Source organism: Heptranchias perlo, unplaced genomic scaffold, assembly GCF_035084215.1.
Source record: "Heptranchias perlo isolate sHepPer1 unplaced genomic scaffold, sHepPer1.hap1 HAP1_SCAFFOLD_44, whole genome shotgun sequence".
NCBI classification, from domain to species: Eukaryota; Metazoa; Chordata; class Chondrichthyes; order Hexanchiformes; family Hexanchidae; genus Heptranchias; species Heptranchias perlo.
In genome coordinates this window covers 10,638,673-10,655,452 of record NW_027139453.1, presented here as the reverse complement: position 1 = coordinate 10,655,452, position 16,780 = coordinate 10,638,673, and the positions used below count along the sequence as shown (strand labels likewise).

General features: G+C 48.6%; 1 protein-coding gene across 1 annotated transcript; it reads right to left on the bottom strand.

Moving 5' to 3' along the window:
• Positions 1-223: 223 nt before the first annotated feature.
• On the bottom strand, positions 224-2,461 carry LOC137312953 (probable G-protein coupled receptor 139). The gene is made up of 2 exons (XM_067979314.1): positions 2,377-2,461; positions 224-1,122 (listed from the first exon to the last, which is right to left on the bottom strand). Exons 1-2 carry the CDS (start codon positions 2,459-2,461, stop codon positions 224-226), a joined length of 984 nt encoding a protein of 327 aa, XP_067835415.1.
• Positions 2,462-16,780: the final 14,319 nt, after the last annotated feature.

Here is a 16,780-nt window from a genome sequence, read left to right as displayed (position 1 = left end):
TAATTTCTCCCATATGGTGAAACATTTGGTGCAATTATTGATCACATATTATTTCACAACTTGTCCTTGCACGTGATAAACACTTTGACAAGATCTGTAAAATGAGTCTATCAATAGCCTCAGGTTATAAACGTTTCAGCGATTACATAAACACCCAGTGTTTGCAGCACCGCAGCCTGTCGGAATGACACACAACTCACTCTGCAGTCTTCAGATCTTCTCACTATTTAATGAACTTAGCAATTACAGTAAAGGGATGTTTCACCACGTTCTTCAACTGCTCTCTGAATTTAGCCTGCGTCACGGCATAAATACAGGTATTTGTGCAGCAACTCAGGAGCTGGAGCATAAATCCCAGTTCTTGTACAAGTGGATGTAGAATTACAGAAGTTCGCGCCAAATACAACAATCGTCGATTAATGGAAGACAACATAAACACCACCCATAACACGATAAAGTTTCCTGAAATAACAAACAGTAAAATCATTGATTTCCTGCGACTCTCCATCTCTGGGTCTCTGGGAGTCTCCCCACTGCTGTGACCCCGGAGTCTCCTGCGGGCTCTGCTGGCCACTAAAATGTGTCTGACTGTTAAAACATTGAGCAACAGAATCAGAATAAATGGGACACACGGGTTGAGGATATAATGAAGGAGTTCGATTACTGCCCATACCGGTGATGTTGAAACACCCGTCACTGGAAAACAAAACCAAGGGGTATTGGAAAGCTTATATGGACCTTCAAACATGAAGAACCATAAAGTGTTCTTCAAACAGCTCAGCACACTCACTGTTCCCAGAACCACAGCCGCCGTTTTCTCTGTGCAAAATTTAGTTTTCAACTTCTGGCAACAAATGGCCACAAATCGATCGAAGGTGAAAATCACGGTGAACCAGACAGAACAGTCTGTGACTCCATAAAGCAGGACGGCGTGGATATTACACAAGGGAAGGTCGTATAGAAAAGGGAAATGTGAACGATAAACAATGGGAATCTGCCTTAATATCAGATCGAATATAACGACCAGTAGATCCGCCGCTGCCATAGACACCAGGTAGCGAGTGACACATTTGGAGAGACCGCACTTCCCACTAGATAGGACCACAATTGTCAATAAATTAACTGTAAGGAATGGAAATAAAGATGGAAATTTTGGATCAAGTTGGGACCCTCTGTAAACAATAATAAATTATCTGGAACCACTTATAAATACCGGTCCAGTCTCTGGATCCCCTATAAATATTAGTAAAGTCTCTGGATCCCTGTAAATATTGGTACAGCCTCTGGATCCCCTGTAAATACTAGTACAATCTCTGGATCCCCTGTAAATATTAGTACAGTCTCTGGATCTCTCGTAAATATTGGTACAATCTCTGGATCCCCTGTTCATTTTAGTACAGTATCTGGAGCTCTCGTAAATATTAATACAGTATCTGGATCCACTGTAAATATAAGTACCATCTCTGGTTCTCCTGTAGATATTAGTTGCCTCCCTGGTTCCTCCTGTAAATATTAGTGCAACCTCCGGATCCACTGTAAATATTAGTACTGTCACTGGATCCCCTGTATTTGTTAGTACTGTTTCTGGAATCCTCTGTAAATCTTAGTACCATATCTGGTTCCCCTGTAAATATTAGTACAGTATCTGGATCCCCTTGTAAATATTAGTACCATCGCTGGTTCCCCTGTAAATATTAGCTGCCTCCCTGGATCCCGCTGTAAAAAATTAGTCCCACCTTCAGATCCATTGTAAATATTACTGCCTCTGGATCCCCTGTAAATATTAGTACCATGTCTGGAACCCCTGCAAATTTTACTATCGTTCCTCGACTCCCTGTAAATATTAGTATCATCTCTGGACCTCCCATTAAATACTGACACACCCCAAGGGCCCCATAAAACAGGCTCATGCTATGGCTCCCTGAACATACAAACTCACTCCCAGGGACCCATTGTAAATTAATCCACACACCTGGAAAACCCCAATAAATATATTTCCCATCCATGTTCCCCCTATCGCTATATTTCCGATCCCACGTTAACCCTTTCATTTTTACGGTGGATCTAGGGGCTAACCGGAAACTCGAACAGCAGAGAGAACGGCAGAGGGGATGACAAGAAGAGTAATACAGTGGAACATGGTTTATAGAATTAATAGTTGGATATGGAGACTTACCAGGAACAACGACAGCAGCGAGGCGGGGATGGTAAATAATAAGAACAGTAATACATTGGAACATGGTTTATAGAATTAATAGCTGCATATAGAGACTTAGCAGGAACAACGACAGCAGCGAGGCGGGGATGGTAAATAATAAGAACAGTAATACATTGGAACATGGTTTATAGAATTAATAGCTGCATATAGAGACTTACCAGGAACACCGACAGCAGCGAGGAGCGGGTAGTATATTAGTTGTATACTCCGAAGCATAAAATATGTCCGCCCATCCAATGCCATTGAACCATAATATACATACAGATATTGAAATATCCAGAATGGACTGTCCCAATCTATTGTTCTAAGATTCCGACCCATTGCTGTAACATTCCAATCTATTGTTCCCAGGTTCCGATCTATTCTCTCCCACTCTGTAGAGCCACTGATCCCTGTTAGTGCCGGAGGTGATGCTCCCACTGACACTATGGGATAACACATTGAAAGTACTCGCTTATTTATAGCACAGGAAAACATTCCAGTGAGACAATTCCGGCCCATGGAGACTGACATTAATTCCGGTCACTGAACAATCAGATTCGGTTAACAACGTTAAACTCAACGAATATGACATCAAAACATGAATTTAATCAAATATTACACAGATGGAAAGCCCAACATATGATTTTAATAATTATATGGTACAACAGAAACTATGAGACCCGCAGTCTGTCAGTATTGAAGCTGGATGATTGTTTTTGGCTGTTGATACAATTGTACTTGTCTTTTGAAGCTTCCTATACTTTAATAGAGTTGCTACGGTATATAAAGAGCGCTTTGGCAGGTATTACATTGTTGGTGTCATTTACAACAGTGAGCTGAACAAGATTCCTGGCAGCCATGGGTGACCTGCTGGGGCTCCCGCTGGCCAGAGAAGACGACTGGAAGCACGCAGAGAGGTCACGCAGAGCAGGTCAAGCTGTGAGCAGAGGGAGGAGGAGGAGGAGGTGTAGGGCACTGAGTAGGATGCTGTAACTCATGAGGGCCTTCAGGGAACAATACTCTTACCTCAATATACGCGGAGGTCAGTGCATCCGATGGCTGCAGTTCACGAAAGAGTTCGTGAAGGAGATTTGTCAACTGTTGCAGCCACAAGTGCAGCTTCAGAGCAGGGCAAGGACAGCATTGCCTGTGGCGGTGAAGTTAACCATGGCGCTGAAATCTTACGGCTCTGGATCCTTTCAGGCCTCTGCTGGCGATGTGAGCATCATCTCACAGTTTGCAGTGCACTGCTGGATAACGGAGGTCACTGAGGCACTATACGAGCTGCGTAAAAGGTTCATCACATTCCATCTTGACAGAGAGAAGCAGAATGAGCGAATACGAGGCACTGCTCGCATTGCTTCCCCATGGTGCCATTGACTGCAAGCATATTACCATGTGTGTTCCAAATATGAACTCGGCATCTTCATGAACAGAAAGGGGTTCCACTCCTTCAATATACACCTGGTGTGCGACCACACGCAATGCATCATACAGGTAAATGCCTGCGACCCTGGCAGCAGTCATGACGCCTTCATTATGCCGCAGTCCAACCAGCATGGCAGGTCAAAGGCTAGTTATTGGGTAACCAAATCTATCCTTTCATGAGATGGCTCATGACTCCGGTCAGGAACACACGCATACAAGCAGAGCAGGCCTACATAGGGAGACATGCAGCCACACAAAACGCCATCGAACACACCGTAGGTGTCCGAAAGCAATGCTTCCGCTGGCTGGTCCATTCTGGAGGAGCACTCCGCTGAGTGGGTGTCATGATTCGTCGTTGCACGCTGCATAACTTCGCCCTTATAAGGGAACGTCCCTGATCACTGCCTGTCCGGTGAGAACCTGAGCAGCAGACAGAGGAGGGAGAGTAGGAAGAGGAGGAAGTGGAGGGAGTGGAGGAAGAGGCAAGGACGCAATAAGGTGCACAGGCTCTGTCTGCCAGAACTCTGCGTGCTCACGTTATTAATGAGTGATATCAGTAAACTCAACAACACCTCCCAAGCCCCCAACAAAAGTCGTCGACTCCCCACCTGTCCTCTCCCAATCGTCCTCCTCTTGATTACACATTACTTCCTCCCGCAGCGCATTAATAAAAAAAACATCAACCACCTACAGGTTTGGGCTGATAAGTGGCAAGTAATCTTTGCGCCAGACAAGTGCCAGTCCATGGCCATCTCCAACAAGAGAGAGTCTAATCACATCCCCTTGACATTCAATGACATTACCATCGCCGAATCCCCCACCGTCAACAGCCTCGTGGTCACCATCGACCAGAAACTTAACCTGGCCGGTCACATAAACACTGTGGCTACAAGAGCGGGTCAGAAGCTACGTGTTCAGCGGTGAATGATTCATCTCCTGACTCCCCAAAGCCTTTCCACCATCTACAAAGCACAAATCAGGACTGTGATGGAATACTCTCCACTGGCCTGGATGAGTGCAGCTCCAACAACACTCAAGAAACTCAACACCATCCAGGACAAAGCAGCCCGCTTGATTGTCACCCAATCCACCACCCTAAACATTCATTCCCTTCAACACTGGTGCACTGTGGCTGCAGTGTGTACCATCCACAGGATGCACTGCAACAACTCGCAAAGGATTCTTCGACAGCACCTCCCAAACCCGCGACCTCAAACACCTGGAAGGACAAGGGCAGCAGGCATATGGGAACAACACCACCTGCAAGTTCCCCTCCAAGTCACACACCATCCCGACTTGGAAATATATCGCCGTTCCTTCATCATCGCTGGGTCAAAATCCTGGAACTCTCTTCCAAACAGCACTGTGGGAGGACGTTCAACACACGGACTGCAGCGGTTCAAGGAGGCGGCTCACCACCACCTTCTCAAGAGCAATTAAGGATGGGCAATAAATGTTGGCCTCGTCAGCGACACCCACATCCCATGAACGAATAAAACAAACTACGGCTTCACATACAAATTTATAAACCAACACATGAAATCATGTAAACACCATTACCCTATTTACCCTTGTGCATTATTTCAGTGCCTGTCACTCGTGTGCCTTTACCTATCCTGGTGTTACTACAAGGTGCATCGCAGTGGTTGGATCATTGGTTCTGGGAGACTGCTGACCTTCAATGGAGGAGAGTGCAGATGGCCATGGATATCGACCTCGAGCATTTCTGGCTGAGAGGGCCCGGATTCAGACTTCACCATTTCGGCATGGGCTGTAGCAATCTGGCCTGTTTGGCTGACAGGCAACGGCAAGGGCACTGTCAGAGTGGCAGGGGTGGGAGCAGCAATACTGTCGTCCGGAGAGAGGACGGCAGGTTCGACTGCCATGGCACCATTGCCACTCTCTCGGAGTAGCGCCTCAGCACTCCTCGTTGGAGAACAGATTGCTGGAGTGCTGTAACGCCCTGTAAGTCCGGTTCCACGGTCATACCCAGAGCCTCGATAACAGCAGTCTGAGCCTGGAACGCTGTAGTGTGGACTTTCAAAGCAGCAGTCTGAGCTCCAATGCAGACCTCCAGCACCGCCAGTGGCCATGGCCGCAGCGATGGCCCATCCAATGATGGCCAGCACTGGCTCCTCCATGTAGGCCCTGTCCTCCTCCAGTTCTTTCTTGCTGCCTCCCAAAATGTGCCACCTTCTCCTGCAAGATAGAGGCAAGTGTCTCAGTGAGTGTCCTGCAAAATATTTGGATGATGTGGCTGTTATGGATGAATAGCTGGAAAGTGTGTGTGACCTGTGAGTTGGGGGTGTGCGGCTTGCAGCAGTGGTAATGTGTGAGTGTGAGAGGAAGATTGGAAGAGTTGAGTACAGCTTGAAAGATTTTTCGGTATGTTGGTGATAGGGAATGGTACAGTTCATAGAATCATAGAACGTTACGACACAGAAAGAGGCCATTCGGCCCATCGTGTTGGTAGCTGGAATTGGGTGAAATGATAGGCAGACTCGTTCCTTGTCTTGCCTTTATTTCAATATTTACATTGCGATAAGCAGGATACAGTCACGCCTAGGCACGAGCTCTTTAGACAGTATCCCCCAAGACAACCAACGCCTGGTCCTTTATGCTAACTTTGCTCATACCTTGGACACGCCCACCGAACCCCACTTAATACGCACAGACTGGGTAAATTTGTTTGCCACTCAAACACCACCTAAAATCAACTGGCTTAAAACAATCATTTCCTCCACAAAGACGAGTCTATCTTGGTTCACCTCAATTAGGTGTGAGTTTTCTCCAATCAAACTCAATCTTGCCCCGATTGCTGTGTCCTGTTTAGAGTAACGTGTGACTTCCCTGTATTTGACTGGTCTTTGTTTCCTGGACTGGTTGTCTCCGTTCATCGTTCACCAGGCAGCAAGTTCAATCTTATGTATATTTTCCCCGGGCTTTGAGTAAAACCCAATTTACATCTGTACAACAGGAATTCAATTGTTCGGCAAGGACATCGTCTCGACTTGTCTTTGGTTGGGTGGCTGTTCAACCCTCTCAGTCTTCATTGTTTCTCTTTCCCTCATTCATTTCTCAACAGTAGGAGACGCCACTTGACAGTTGACTTCACACACCTTGAAGAGTCATGTCAAATCATTGAACTTCTTCCTGCACTGCATACATGTTCTTTTTGCTACACTCCGGCATTGACGTCGTTCACTGCTTCCTCCCACTGCCACTTGAGCATATGACTGGAGGTCCTCTTGCCCACCAACACACACCCCCCACCACCCCCAGTGGATATAGGATGCCCCTCCTCCTCTCCACCTCTTCCACCAGAGAACCTTGTTGCACGCTCTCACAGGCACAGCCATTCACAGTGTCAGCTCGGGCTCAGTGTGTCGCCCTTTCATGAGTCGTGGGTTCAAGACCCACTCCAGAAACTTCAGCACAATATCTAGGCTGATACTCCAGTGCAGTACTGAGGGAGTGCAGCATTGTTGGAGGAGCCCTCTTTCGGATGAGATGCAAATCCCTGGCCCCGTTCTGCGCTCTGAGATGGACATAAAAGACCCCATGGTACTATTTCGAAAAAGAGCAGGTGAGTTCTCCTCGAGTTCCTGGGGCCAATATTTATCCATCAACCAACATCGCTAAAACATAGATTATCTGGTCATTATCAAACTGCTGTCTGTGGGAGCTTGCTGCGCGCAAATTGGCTGCCAGGTTACCGACATTACAATAGTGACTCCACTTCATTGGCTGTAAAGCGCTTTGATATGTCCACAGGTTATGAAGAGCGCAATATACATGCAAATCTTTCTTTTTTTTCCTTCAATATATTCCAGCATAGGTTTACTTCCCAATGAACTTCCTCCAATTCCTGGAGCTACATTGCACCTCCCCTTTAAGAGGTGTAGCCTTCCTTCATGTAGAACTAGCCACTCCCGGTATCTGAACACCCTGCTGGTGCCTGCAGCGAATCAACGGCGTCGGTAGCACTGGCTGCACGCAGCAATCATTGAAGTCATCAGGCAGCAAGAATGTTAGGTGCTGCCTGCATCGCAACCGACGGGTGCGGGCTAAACGGACCCGTTTAGCTGGCGATGCCAGCGTCCGTTTTTGGTGGTAATCCAATAAAAGCAGCCCTGTGTTTATAAACACCTCAATATATTTAGCCCAGTGTCCAGAACTGTGAGGTCTCCGCCGATGTGACTGCTTTCTGTGTTTATAAACACCTGAGTATATTTCACCCAGTGTCCAGAACTGTGAGGTCTCACCCGATGTGACAGCTTTCTATGTTTATAAACACCTCAGTGTATTTCACCCAGTGTCCAGAACTGTGAGGTCTCCTCCGATGTGACAGCTTTCTGTGTTTACAATCAATTCTTTAGTAATGGCTGGGCCTGCGCGCACCACGTTTCTCAGACCACGTGCTGGAGGCCTTGGTGAAGAGATGGACGCACAGAGGGGTATCCTGTATCCACAGTTGGGGTGGTGGGGGGGGGGGGGGGGGGTGGGGGGGCGGCACGAGGCCCACCAGACACAAACTTCGGATGGATGCCCTTGGATGCAAAATGGATGCAGTGCAGGAAGAAGTTCAACGATTTGACACGAGTGATGAAGGTGAGTGAATTCATCTGTCAAGATGCTTCTCGTACCAACTGCACTATTAATCACAACCATGACAGTCACATCACCCAAATATCTTGCAGGACGCTCACTGGAGGAGTCAGTGCTGGCTATCATTGGGCGGGCTGTCGCTGCGGCCGTGGCCACTCGGGGTGCTGGAGGCATGGACGAAAGGGGTCTCGACAATGCATACCTCATGCTCCTTCTCACTTCCCACTTCTTCCTCACCACACAAGCTCTTTTGCCTCATGTTCTGCGGATGATGTAAGCATGCAAGTCTTACTGCCTCCTCTCCCCGCACCACAACTCAACCCGTGTCCCGTTGTCATTGCAGATACCCAAGAACGGGAAACTGCCCAGTCGGAGGAGGAAGAGGAAGATGACAGTGATGATGTAGACACACCGTCACTCGATCTTATATTCGCAGCCGCCAACTCAGAGACTCACACTGTGCATAGTTTAGAGGAGGCATCGGCACATGGTGAGGGACCGGGCACAAGTGCGCAGGAACCGGGGCAGGGGGAACGGATACCACAGGTGCCAGCTCACCGGAGAGCACTGGTTCTGCTGCCGAGGAGTCAGATGAGGACTTCAATGGGCCAGGCTACAGAAGGTGGCTGCTGGGCTTACAAAACTAATTGCTGGGTGTACTGGAAAGCATGAACACAATCTCAAGGGGCATGGAGGAGTCCACTCGAACTTGGCACAGGGATTTGCACAGAGCTTGGAGCCCATCCTTTCCTACACAGAACGGGTGGTCACCTCCAAAAGCACACCTGTGGAACCAACCATGATGCAGAGCCTGATGACCAATGTCACCGCTTCCATTGCAGCGCAAACCAATGTCAAATTTGTGTATGCTTCATTTGGAAGCTCGGACTGTTGCGTTACAGGCTCCATTGTCCAGCAGATCTCCAGGATTGCTGAGGCGCTTCCAGCCTTAGGTGCGTCGGACACCATAATTTTGGAAAGGGTTTCGCGTTCCCGCAGATAACTAACACAGGCAACATGTAAAATAGGGAGAATATGCGTTAGATCAATGTTCAAGGCGCATTTAAAGTGATAGATCCCATTTTTACGCTCAACTCAACACGCAGTATTAACCCCAACCATCCGAACGTGTCTTAGAGTGAATGAAGGACCCCCCCCCCACCCCACCCCACCCAACCCCCCAAGCCCCCCCCCCCCCCCCCCCCCCACCAGCGCTATTTAAAGGGACCATGCAAGATTTACAGTTTAGCTGCTGGATTATTGCTCCTGGCTACTGATGCATCTGTACCATTTTTTTGGAGGTCTCCTATTCAAGAATATTAGGGCATGGGGACATAACCTAACATTTAGAGCCAGGATTTGCAGGAGTGAAGTTAGGAAAAGGGTGGGAGAAATTTGGAACGTTCTTCTGCACAAACAGCAGTTGATGTTCGCTCAATTGTGAATTGTAAATCTGAGATTGATAGATTTCTGTGAACCAAGGAAATTACGGGATATGGGGCTCAGACGGGTAGATGGAGTTAGGTCACAGGTCCACCATGACCTCATTGAATGGTGGAACAGGCTCGAGGGGGTAAATGTCACTGCCACTCGCTACCTCCTGTTATGCACCACCTTCTCCTGCAAGAAAGCGAGAATTGTGTCGGTGAGGGTCCTGCAGGATGTATGAGGGATGTGCCTGTCATGGTTTAATAGCTGCCAGTTTGGGTGAACTTGCAGCAGTGGTAATGTGTGATAGTGAGGGGGGAGCATCTGATAGGAAGAGTTGAGTACTGCTTGAAAAAAAATGTTGTTCAGTGAGTGATAGGAGTGTAGGGAGTGGAATAGTGGATTCGGCGAATGGTGCAGTTGGTAGGAGACGCCTCTTTACATTTGACCTCACTCACCTTGACCACTCACATCAAAACATTGAACTTCTTCCTGCACTGCATCCATGGTTATGATGAGATTGGTGAGGTCTGGCGTGCAGATTGGAGGATGTGAGATTTAGTAGTGTGCAACCTTTATTCAATGTTTGAACATAACCCTTCAGTTGGAAAACATATGGACAGGACCTGCATCTGTGCTTTACACGTGTGATTTCTGATCTCCGTTCAGACTCTTTGCAAATAAGAGGTACAGGATGTCGCTAAGAGGTGCAGCCTGCCTTTAAGAGGTGGGTGCAAATCATGCCATTCAGGGCATATTCAATTTAACTCCCATTCTCCTTACTTTACATGATGCCAATGTTCGTTATCAACACGTGCGCAAACGCCTTTACCAAAATGGCGCACAGTGCACGTCACACTAGAAAAGTACACGTGCATTCCAGACGTCATTTTGAGACCTCAGGAGGCCGCATAGCGCCTGAAAAATGGGCGCTGTACGGCCCAATTTCTGGATATATTATCTATATCGCATAGAATGCAGCATGGCATAAATGCAGTCCCCCTGAAATCATGACTTGACAACAACAACAATTACTTGACTTTCGAGGCAGAAACCCACAACTCATTTGAAAATTACCTGGATGTGCACCTGAGGTGCCGGAACCAGGGCGACGGACCAAGTGCTGGAAAGTGGGATTAAGCTGGACAGCTCTCGGCCAGCACGGACACGGTGGGCCGAATGGCCTCCTTCTGTGCCGTAACTTTCTATGATAAATATGTAATTCTATTATATTATGTATGTTTTGCATTGAATGCACAGTACAGCACAGAGGACAATCGGACCAACTGCTTTATCTATTTTACAACTTCTTGTCCATACCTTTATATATTGTCACAGAGTTCTACAATCCCATAACCTTCCTCATACAACCAACGATAGTGCTTGACCATTTAATACTTCAGACCACGTTTCCGTTAATTCACTCCAAACAAATTCGGACCACCATCACTTTGGCGACACCGAGTGCAATTTGATCAAAACACCGTCCATTTGGCGAAGCCTGGTACATTTTTCAATACTTCATCCCTTTGGTGACGCCTAGTGCACTGTACCCAATACACAGTCCCTTTGGTGACGCCTAGTACACTTTCCCCAATACACCTTCCCTTTGGCGATGCCGAGTACACTTTCCCCAATACACAGTCCCTTTGGTGACGCCGAGTACACTTTCCCCAATACACCGTCCCTTTGGCGATGCCGAGTACACTTTCCCCAATATACCGTCCCTTTGGTGACGCCGAGTACACTTTCCCCAATACACCGTCCCTTTGGTGACGCCGAGTACACTTTCCCCAATACACCTTCCCTTTGGCGTTGCCGAGTACACTTTCCCCAAACACCGTCCCTTTGGTGACGCCGAGTACACTTTCACCAATACACCTTCCCTTTGGCGACGTCTAGTACACTGTACCCAATACACCGTCCCTCTGGTGACGCCTAGTACACTGTACCCAATACACAGTCCCTTTGGTGACGCCAAGTGCACTTTCCCCAATACACCGTCCCTTTGGCTATGCCTAGTACACTGTGACCAATACACCGTCCCTCTCGTGAAGCCTTGTACACTGTGCCAAATACACCGTCCCTTTGGTGACGCCAAGTACGCTGTGCCCAATACACAGTCCCTTTGGTGACGCCTAGTGCACTTTCTCCCCAATACACCTTCCCTTTGGCGAAGCATAGTACACTGTGGCCAATACACCGTCCCTCTCGTGACGCCTAGTACACTGTGCCCAATACACCGTCCCTCTCGTGACGCTTTGTACACTTTCCCCAATACACAGTCCCTTTGGTGAAGCCTAGTGCACATTCTCCCCAATAAACCTTCCCTTTGGCGAAGCATAGTACACTGTGGCCAATACACCGTCCCTCTCGTGACGCCTAGTACACTGTGCCCAATACACCGTCCCTTTGGTGACGCCTAGTAAACTGTGCCCAATATACCGCCCCTTTGGTGACGCCAAGTACACTGTGCCCAATACACCGTCCCTTTGGTGACGCCTAGTAAACTGTGCCCAATATACCGCCCCTTTGGTGACGCCAAGTACACTGTGCCCAACACACCGCCCCTTTGGTGACGCCAAGTACACTGTGCCCAATACACCGTCCTTCTGGTGACGCCAAGTACACTGTGCCCAATACACCGTCCCTCTGGTGATGCCTAGTTAACTGTGCCCAATACACCGTCCCTCTGGTAATGCCTAGTTAACTGTGCCCAATACACCGCCCCTTTGGCGACACCTAGTACAATTTCCCCAATATACTTTCCCTTTTTGCGATGCCTAGTACACTTTACAATACACCGTCCCTTTGGCGATGCCTAGTACACTTTACAATACATCGTCCTTTCGGCGATGCCTCATACGCTTTCTGCAAAACACCGTCCCTTCGGGGAAGCCTAGTACACATTCCCCAAAACACCTTCCCTTTGGTGATGCCTGGTACACTTTCCAGAAAACACCTTCCTTTGCTGACGCCGAGTTCACTTTCCCCAAAACACCTTCTCTTTTTGTGACGCTTAGTACAAATTCCCCAATACACCGTCCCTTTGGTGACGCCTAGTACATTTTACCCAATACACCCGTCCTTTGGAGACGCAAAGTACACTTTCCCCAAAACACCTTCCCTTTGGGCACGCCGAGTACACCTCCGCAATATACCGTCCCTTTGGTGATGCCTCGTACACTTTCCCCAAAACACCGTCCCTTTGGTGACGCCGAGTAAACTTTCCCCAAAACACCTTCCGTTTGGTGACGGCGAGTATACTTTCCCCAAAAGACCGTACCTTTGGAGACGCCGAGTACACATTCCCTAATACACAGTCCCTTTTGGGGACGCCGAGTACACTTTCCTCAAAACACCGTCCCTTTGGTGAGGCCTAGTACACTTTCCTCAAAACACCGTCCCTTTGGTGACGCCCAGTACACTTTCCTCAAAATACCGTCCCTTTGGGGACGCAAAGTACACTTTCCCCAATATACCGTCCATTTGGCGACGCTGAGCACACATTCCCCAATACACCTTCCCTTTGGCGATGCCAAGTACACTTTCCCCAAAACACTGTCCCTTTGGCGATGCCAGGTACACTTTCCAAAATACACCGTCCCTTTGAAGATGCCTCGTATACTTTCCCAAATACACATTTCATTTGGTGACGCCGAATACACTTTCCCCAATACACCTTCCCTTTGGCGATGCCTTGTACACTGTGACCAATACACCGTCCCTTTGGTGACGCCTAGTAAACTCTGCCCAATACACCGTCCCTTTGGTGACGCCAAGTACACTGTGCCCAATACACCGTCTCTTTGGTGACGCCTAGTAAACTCTGCCAAATACACCGTCCCTTTGGTGACGCCAAGTACACTGTGCCCAATACACCGTCCCTTTGGTGACGCCTAGAAAACTCTGCCCAATACACCGTCCCTTTGGTGACGCCAAGTACACTGTGCCCAATACACAGTCCCTTTGGTGACGCCTCGTGCACTTTCTCCCTAATACACCTTCCCTTTGGCGACGCCTAGTACACTGTGCCCAATACACCGTCCCTCTGGTGACGCCTAGTACACTGTGCCCAATACACGTCCCTCTCGTGACGCCTAGTACACTCTGCCCAATACACCGTCCCTCTCGTGACGCTTTGTACACTTTCCCCAATACACAGTCCCTTTGGTGACGCCAAGTGCACATTCCCCAATACACAGTCCCTTTGGCGATGCCGAGTACACTGTGCGTAATACTTCGTCCCTTTGGTGACGCCAAGTACACTGTGACCAATACACCGTCCCTCTCGTGAAGCCTTGTACACTGTGCGCAATACACCGCCTCTTTGGTGACGCCAAGTACACTGTGCCCAATACACCGTCCCTCTGGTGACGCCAAGTACACTGTGCCCAATACACCGTCCTTCTGGTGACGCCAAGTACACTGTGACCAATACACCGTCCCTCTGGTAATGCCTAGTTAACTGTGCCCAATACACCGCCCCTTTGGCGACACCTAGTACAATTTCCCCAATACACTTTCCCTTTTTGCGATGCCTAGTACACTTTACAATACACCGTCCCTTTGGCGATGCCTAGTACACTTTACAATACATCGTCCTTTCGGCGATGCCTCATACGCTTTCTACAAAACACCGTCCCTTTGGGGAGGCCTAGTACACATTCCCCAAAACACCTTCCCTTTGGTGATGCCTGGTACACATTCCCCAAAACACCTTCCCTTTCGTGATGCCTGGTACACTTTCCTCAAAACACCTTCCCTTTTTGTGACGCTCAGTACACTTTCCCCAATAGACCTTCCCTTTGCTGACGCCGAGTACACTTTCCCCAATACACCCGTCCTTTGGAGACGCAAAGTACACTTTCCCCAATACACCGTCCCTTTGGCAATGCCAAGTACACTTTCCCCAAAACTCTGCCCCTTTGGCGATGCCAGGTACACTTTCCCAAATACACCGTCCCTTTGGCGATGCTTAGTACACTTTCCCCAACACATCATCCTTTTGGTGACGCCGAGTACACTTTCCCCAAGACACCGTCCCTTTGGCGATGCCGAGTACACTTTCCCCAATACACCGTCCCTTTGGCAATGCCGAGTACACTTTCCCCATTACACCGTCCCTTTGGTGATGCCGAGTACACTTTCCCCAATACACCGTCCCTTTGGCGATGCCGAGTACACTTTCCCCATTACACCGTCCCTTTGGCGATGCCGAGTACACTTTCCCCATTACACCGTCCCTTTGGTGACGCCGAGTACACTTTCCCCAATACACCGTCCCTTTGGCGATGCCAAGTACTTTCCCCAAACACCGTCCCTTTTGTGACGCTTTGTACACTTTCCATAATACCCCGTCCCTTTGGTAACGCCGAGTACACTTTACAATACTCCGTTATCCCATGCCAGTCCCAGCTGCATTCCAGCGCCCTCTTTGGTCTGTGTTCAGGGGGCTGTGTCTCAGCAACAGCAGCAGCCTTCTTTCTCTTGTGCCTCACCCTTTCAACGATCACCTGACTGGGGATGGTCTCCACCCACTCCACCTTTAATTACTTCTTAAAGGTGAGGTAATTTCAACAAGCCACACCTCTCCTCTTAAAGGGGGAGGTTTCACAAAAGGGCCACACCATCACTCGGGGATCAGGACCCCTCAGTTACTCTGCTACAAGGGGCATAAAGTACTGAGTGGGGAATGAAAGTGGTCCTTATAGTGGGGTATAAGGGACTGAGTGGGGAATGAGAGGGGTCCGTATAGAGGGGTATATGGGACTGAGTGGGGAATGAGAGGGGTCATTATAGAGGGGTAAATGGGACTGAGAGGGGAATGAGAGGGGTCCTTGTAGAGGGGTATAACGGACTGAGTGGGGAATGAGAGGGGTCCGTATAGAGGGGTATAAGGGACTGAATGGGGAATGAGAGGGGTCCATATAGAGGTATATGAGGGACTGAGTGGGGTCTTTATAGAGGGGTATAAGGGACTGAGTGGGGAATGTGAGGTGTCCTTATAGAGGGGTAAATGGGACTGAGAGGGGAATGAGAGGGGTCCTTATAGAGGGGTATAAGGGACTGAGTGGGGAATGAGAGGGGTCCGTATAGAGGGGTATAAGGGACTGAGTGGGGAATGAGAGAGGTCCGTATAGAGGGGTATAAGGGACTGAATGGGGAATGAGAGGGGTCCATATAGAGGTATATGAGGGACTGAGTGGGGTCTTTATAGAGGGGTATAAGGGACTGAGTGGGGAATGTGAGGTGTCCTTCTAGAGGGGTATAAGGGACTGAGTGGGGAATGAGAGGGGTCCGTATCGAGGGTATAAGGGACTGAGTACGGAATGATAGGCGTCCTTATGGAGGGATATAAGGGACTGAGTGGGGAATGAGAGGGATCCTTATAAAAAGGTGTATGCTCCAGTTATATAAGTTATTGGTGAGACCGCACCTGGAATACTGCATACAGTTTGGTGTCCATACTTAAGAAAAGACATACTTGCTCTCGAGGCAGTACAATGAAGGTTCACTCGGCTAATCCCGGGGATGAGGGGGTGGACAAATGAGGAGAGGTTGAGCAGATTGGGACTCTCCTCATTGGAGTTCAGAAGAATGAGAGGCGATCTTATTGAAACATAAAAGATTGTGAAGGGTCTTGATCGGGTGGATGCGGTAAGGATGTTCCCAAGGATGGGTGAAACTAGAACTAGGGGGCATCATCTTAGAATAAGGGGCTGCTCTTTCAAAACTGAGATGAGGAGCAACGTCTTCACTCAGAGGGTTGTAGGTCTGTGGAATTTGCTGCCCCAGGAAGCTGTGGAAGCTACATCATTAAATAAATATGAAACAGAAATAGACAGTTTCCTGGAAGTAAAGGGAATTAGGGGTTACGGGAAGGGGGCAGGAAATTGGACATGAAGCTGAGTTCGGATCGTCAAGGCCCTGTGGGTGGCGGAGCGGGCCCAGGGACTGAGTGGCCGGGTCCTGCTCCTACTTCTTGTGTTCTTTAGATTTTATGTTAGGATCATATCAGCCATGATCTTATTGAATTGCGGAGCAGGCTCCAGGGGCCGATTGGCCTACCCCTGATCCAATTTCTTATGTTGTTATGTTCTTTTGGTGTAAGGA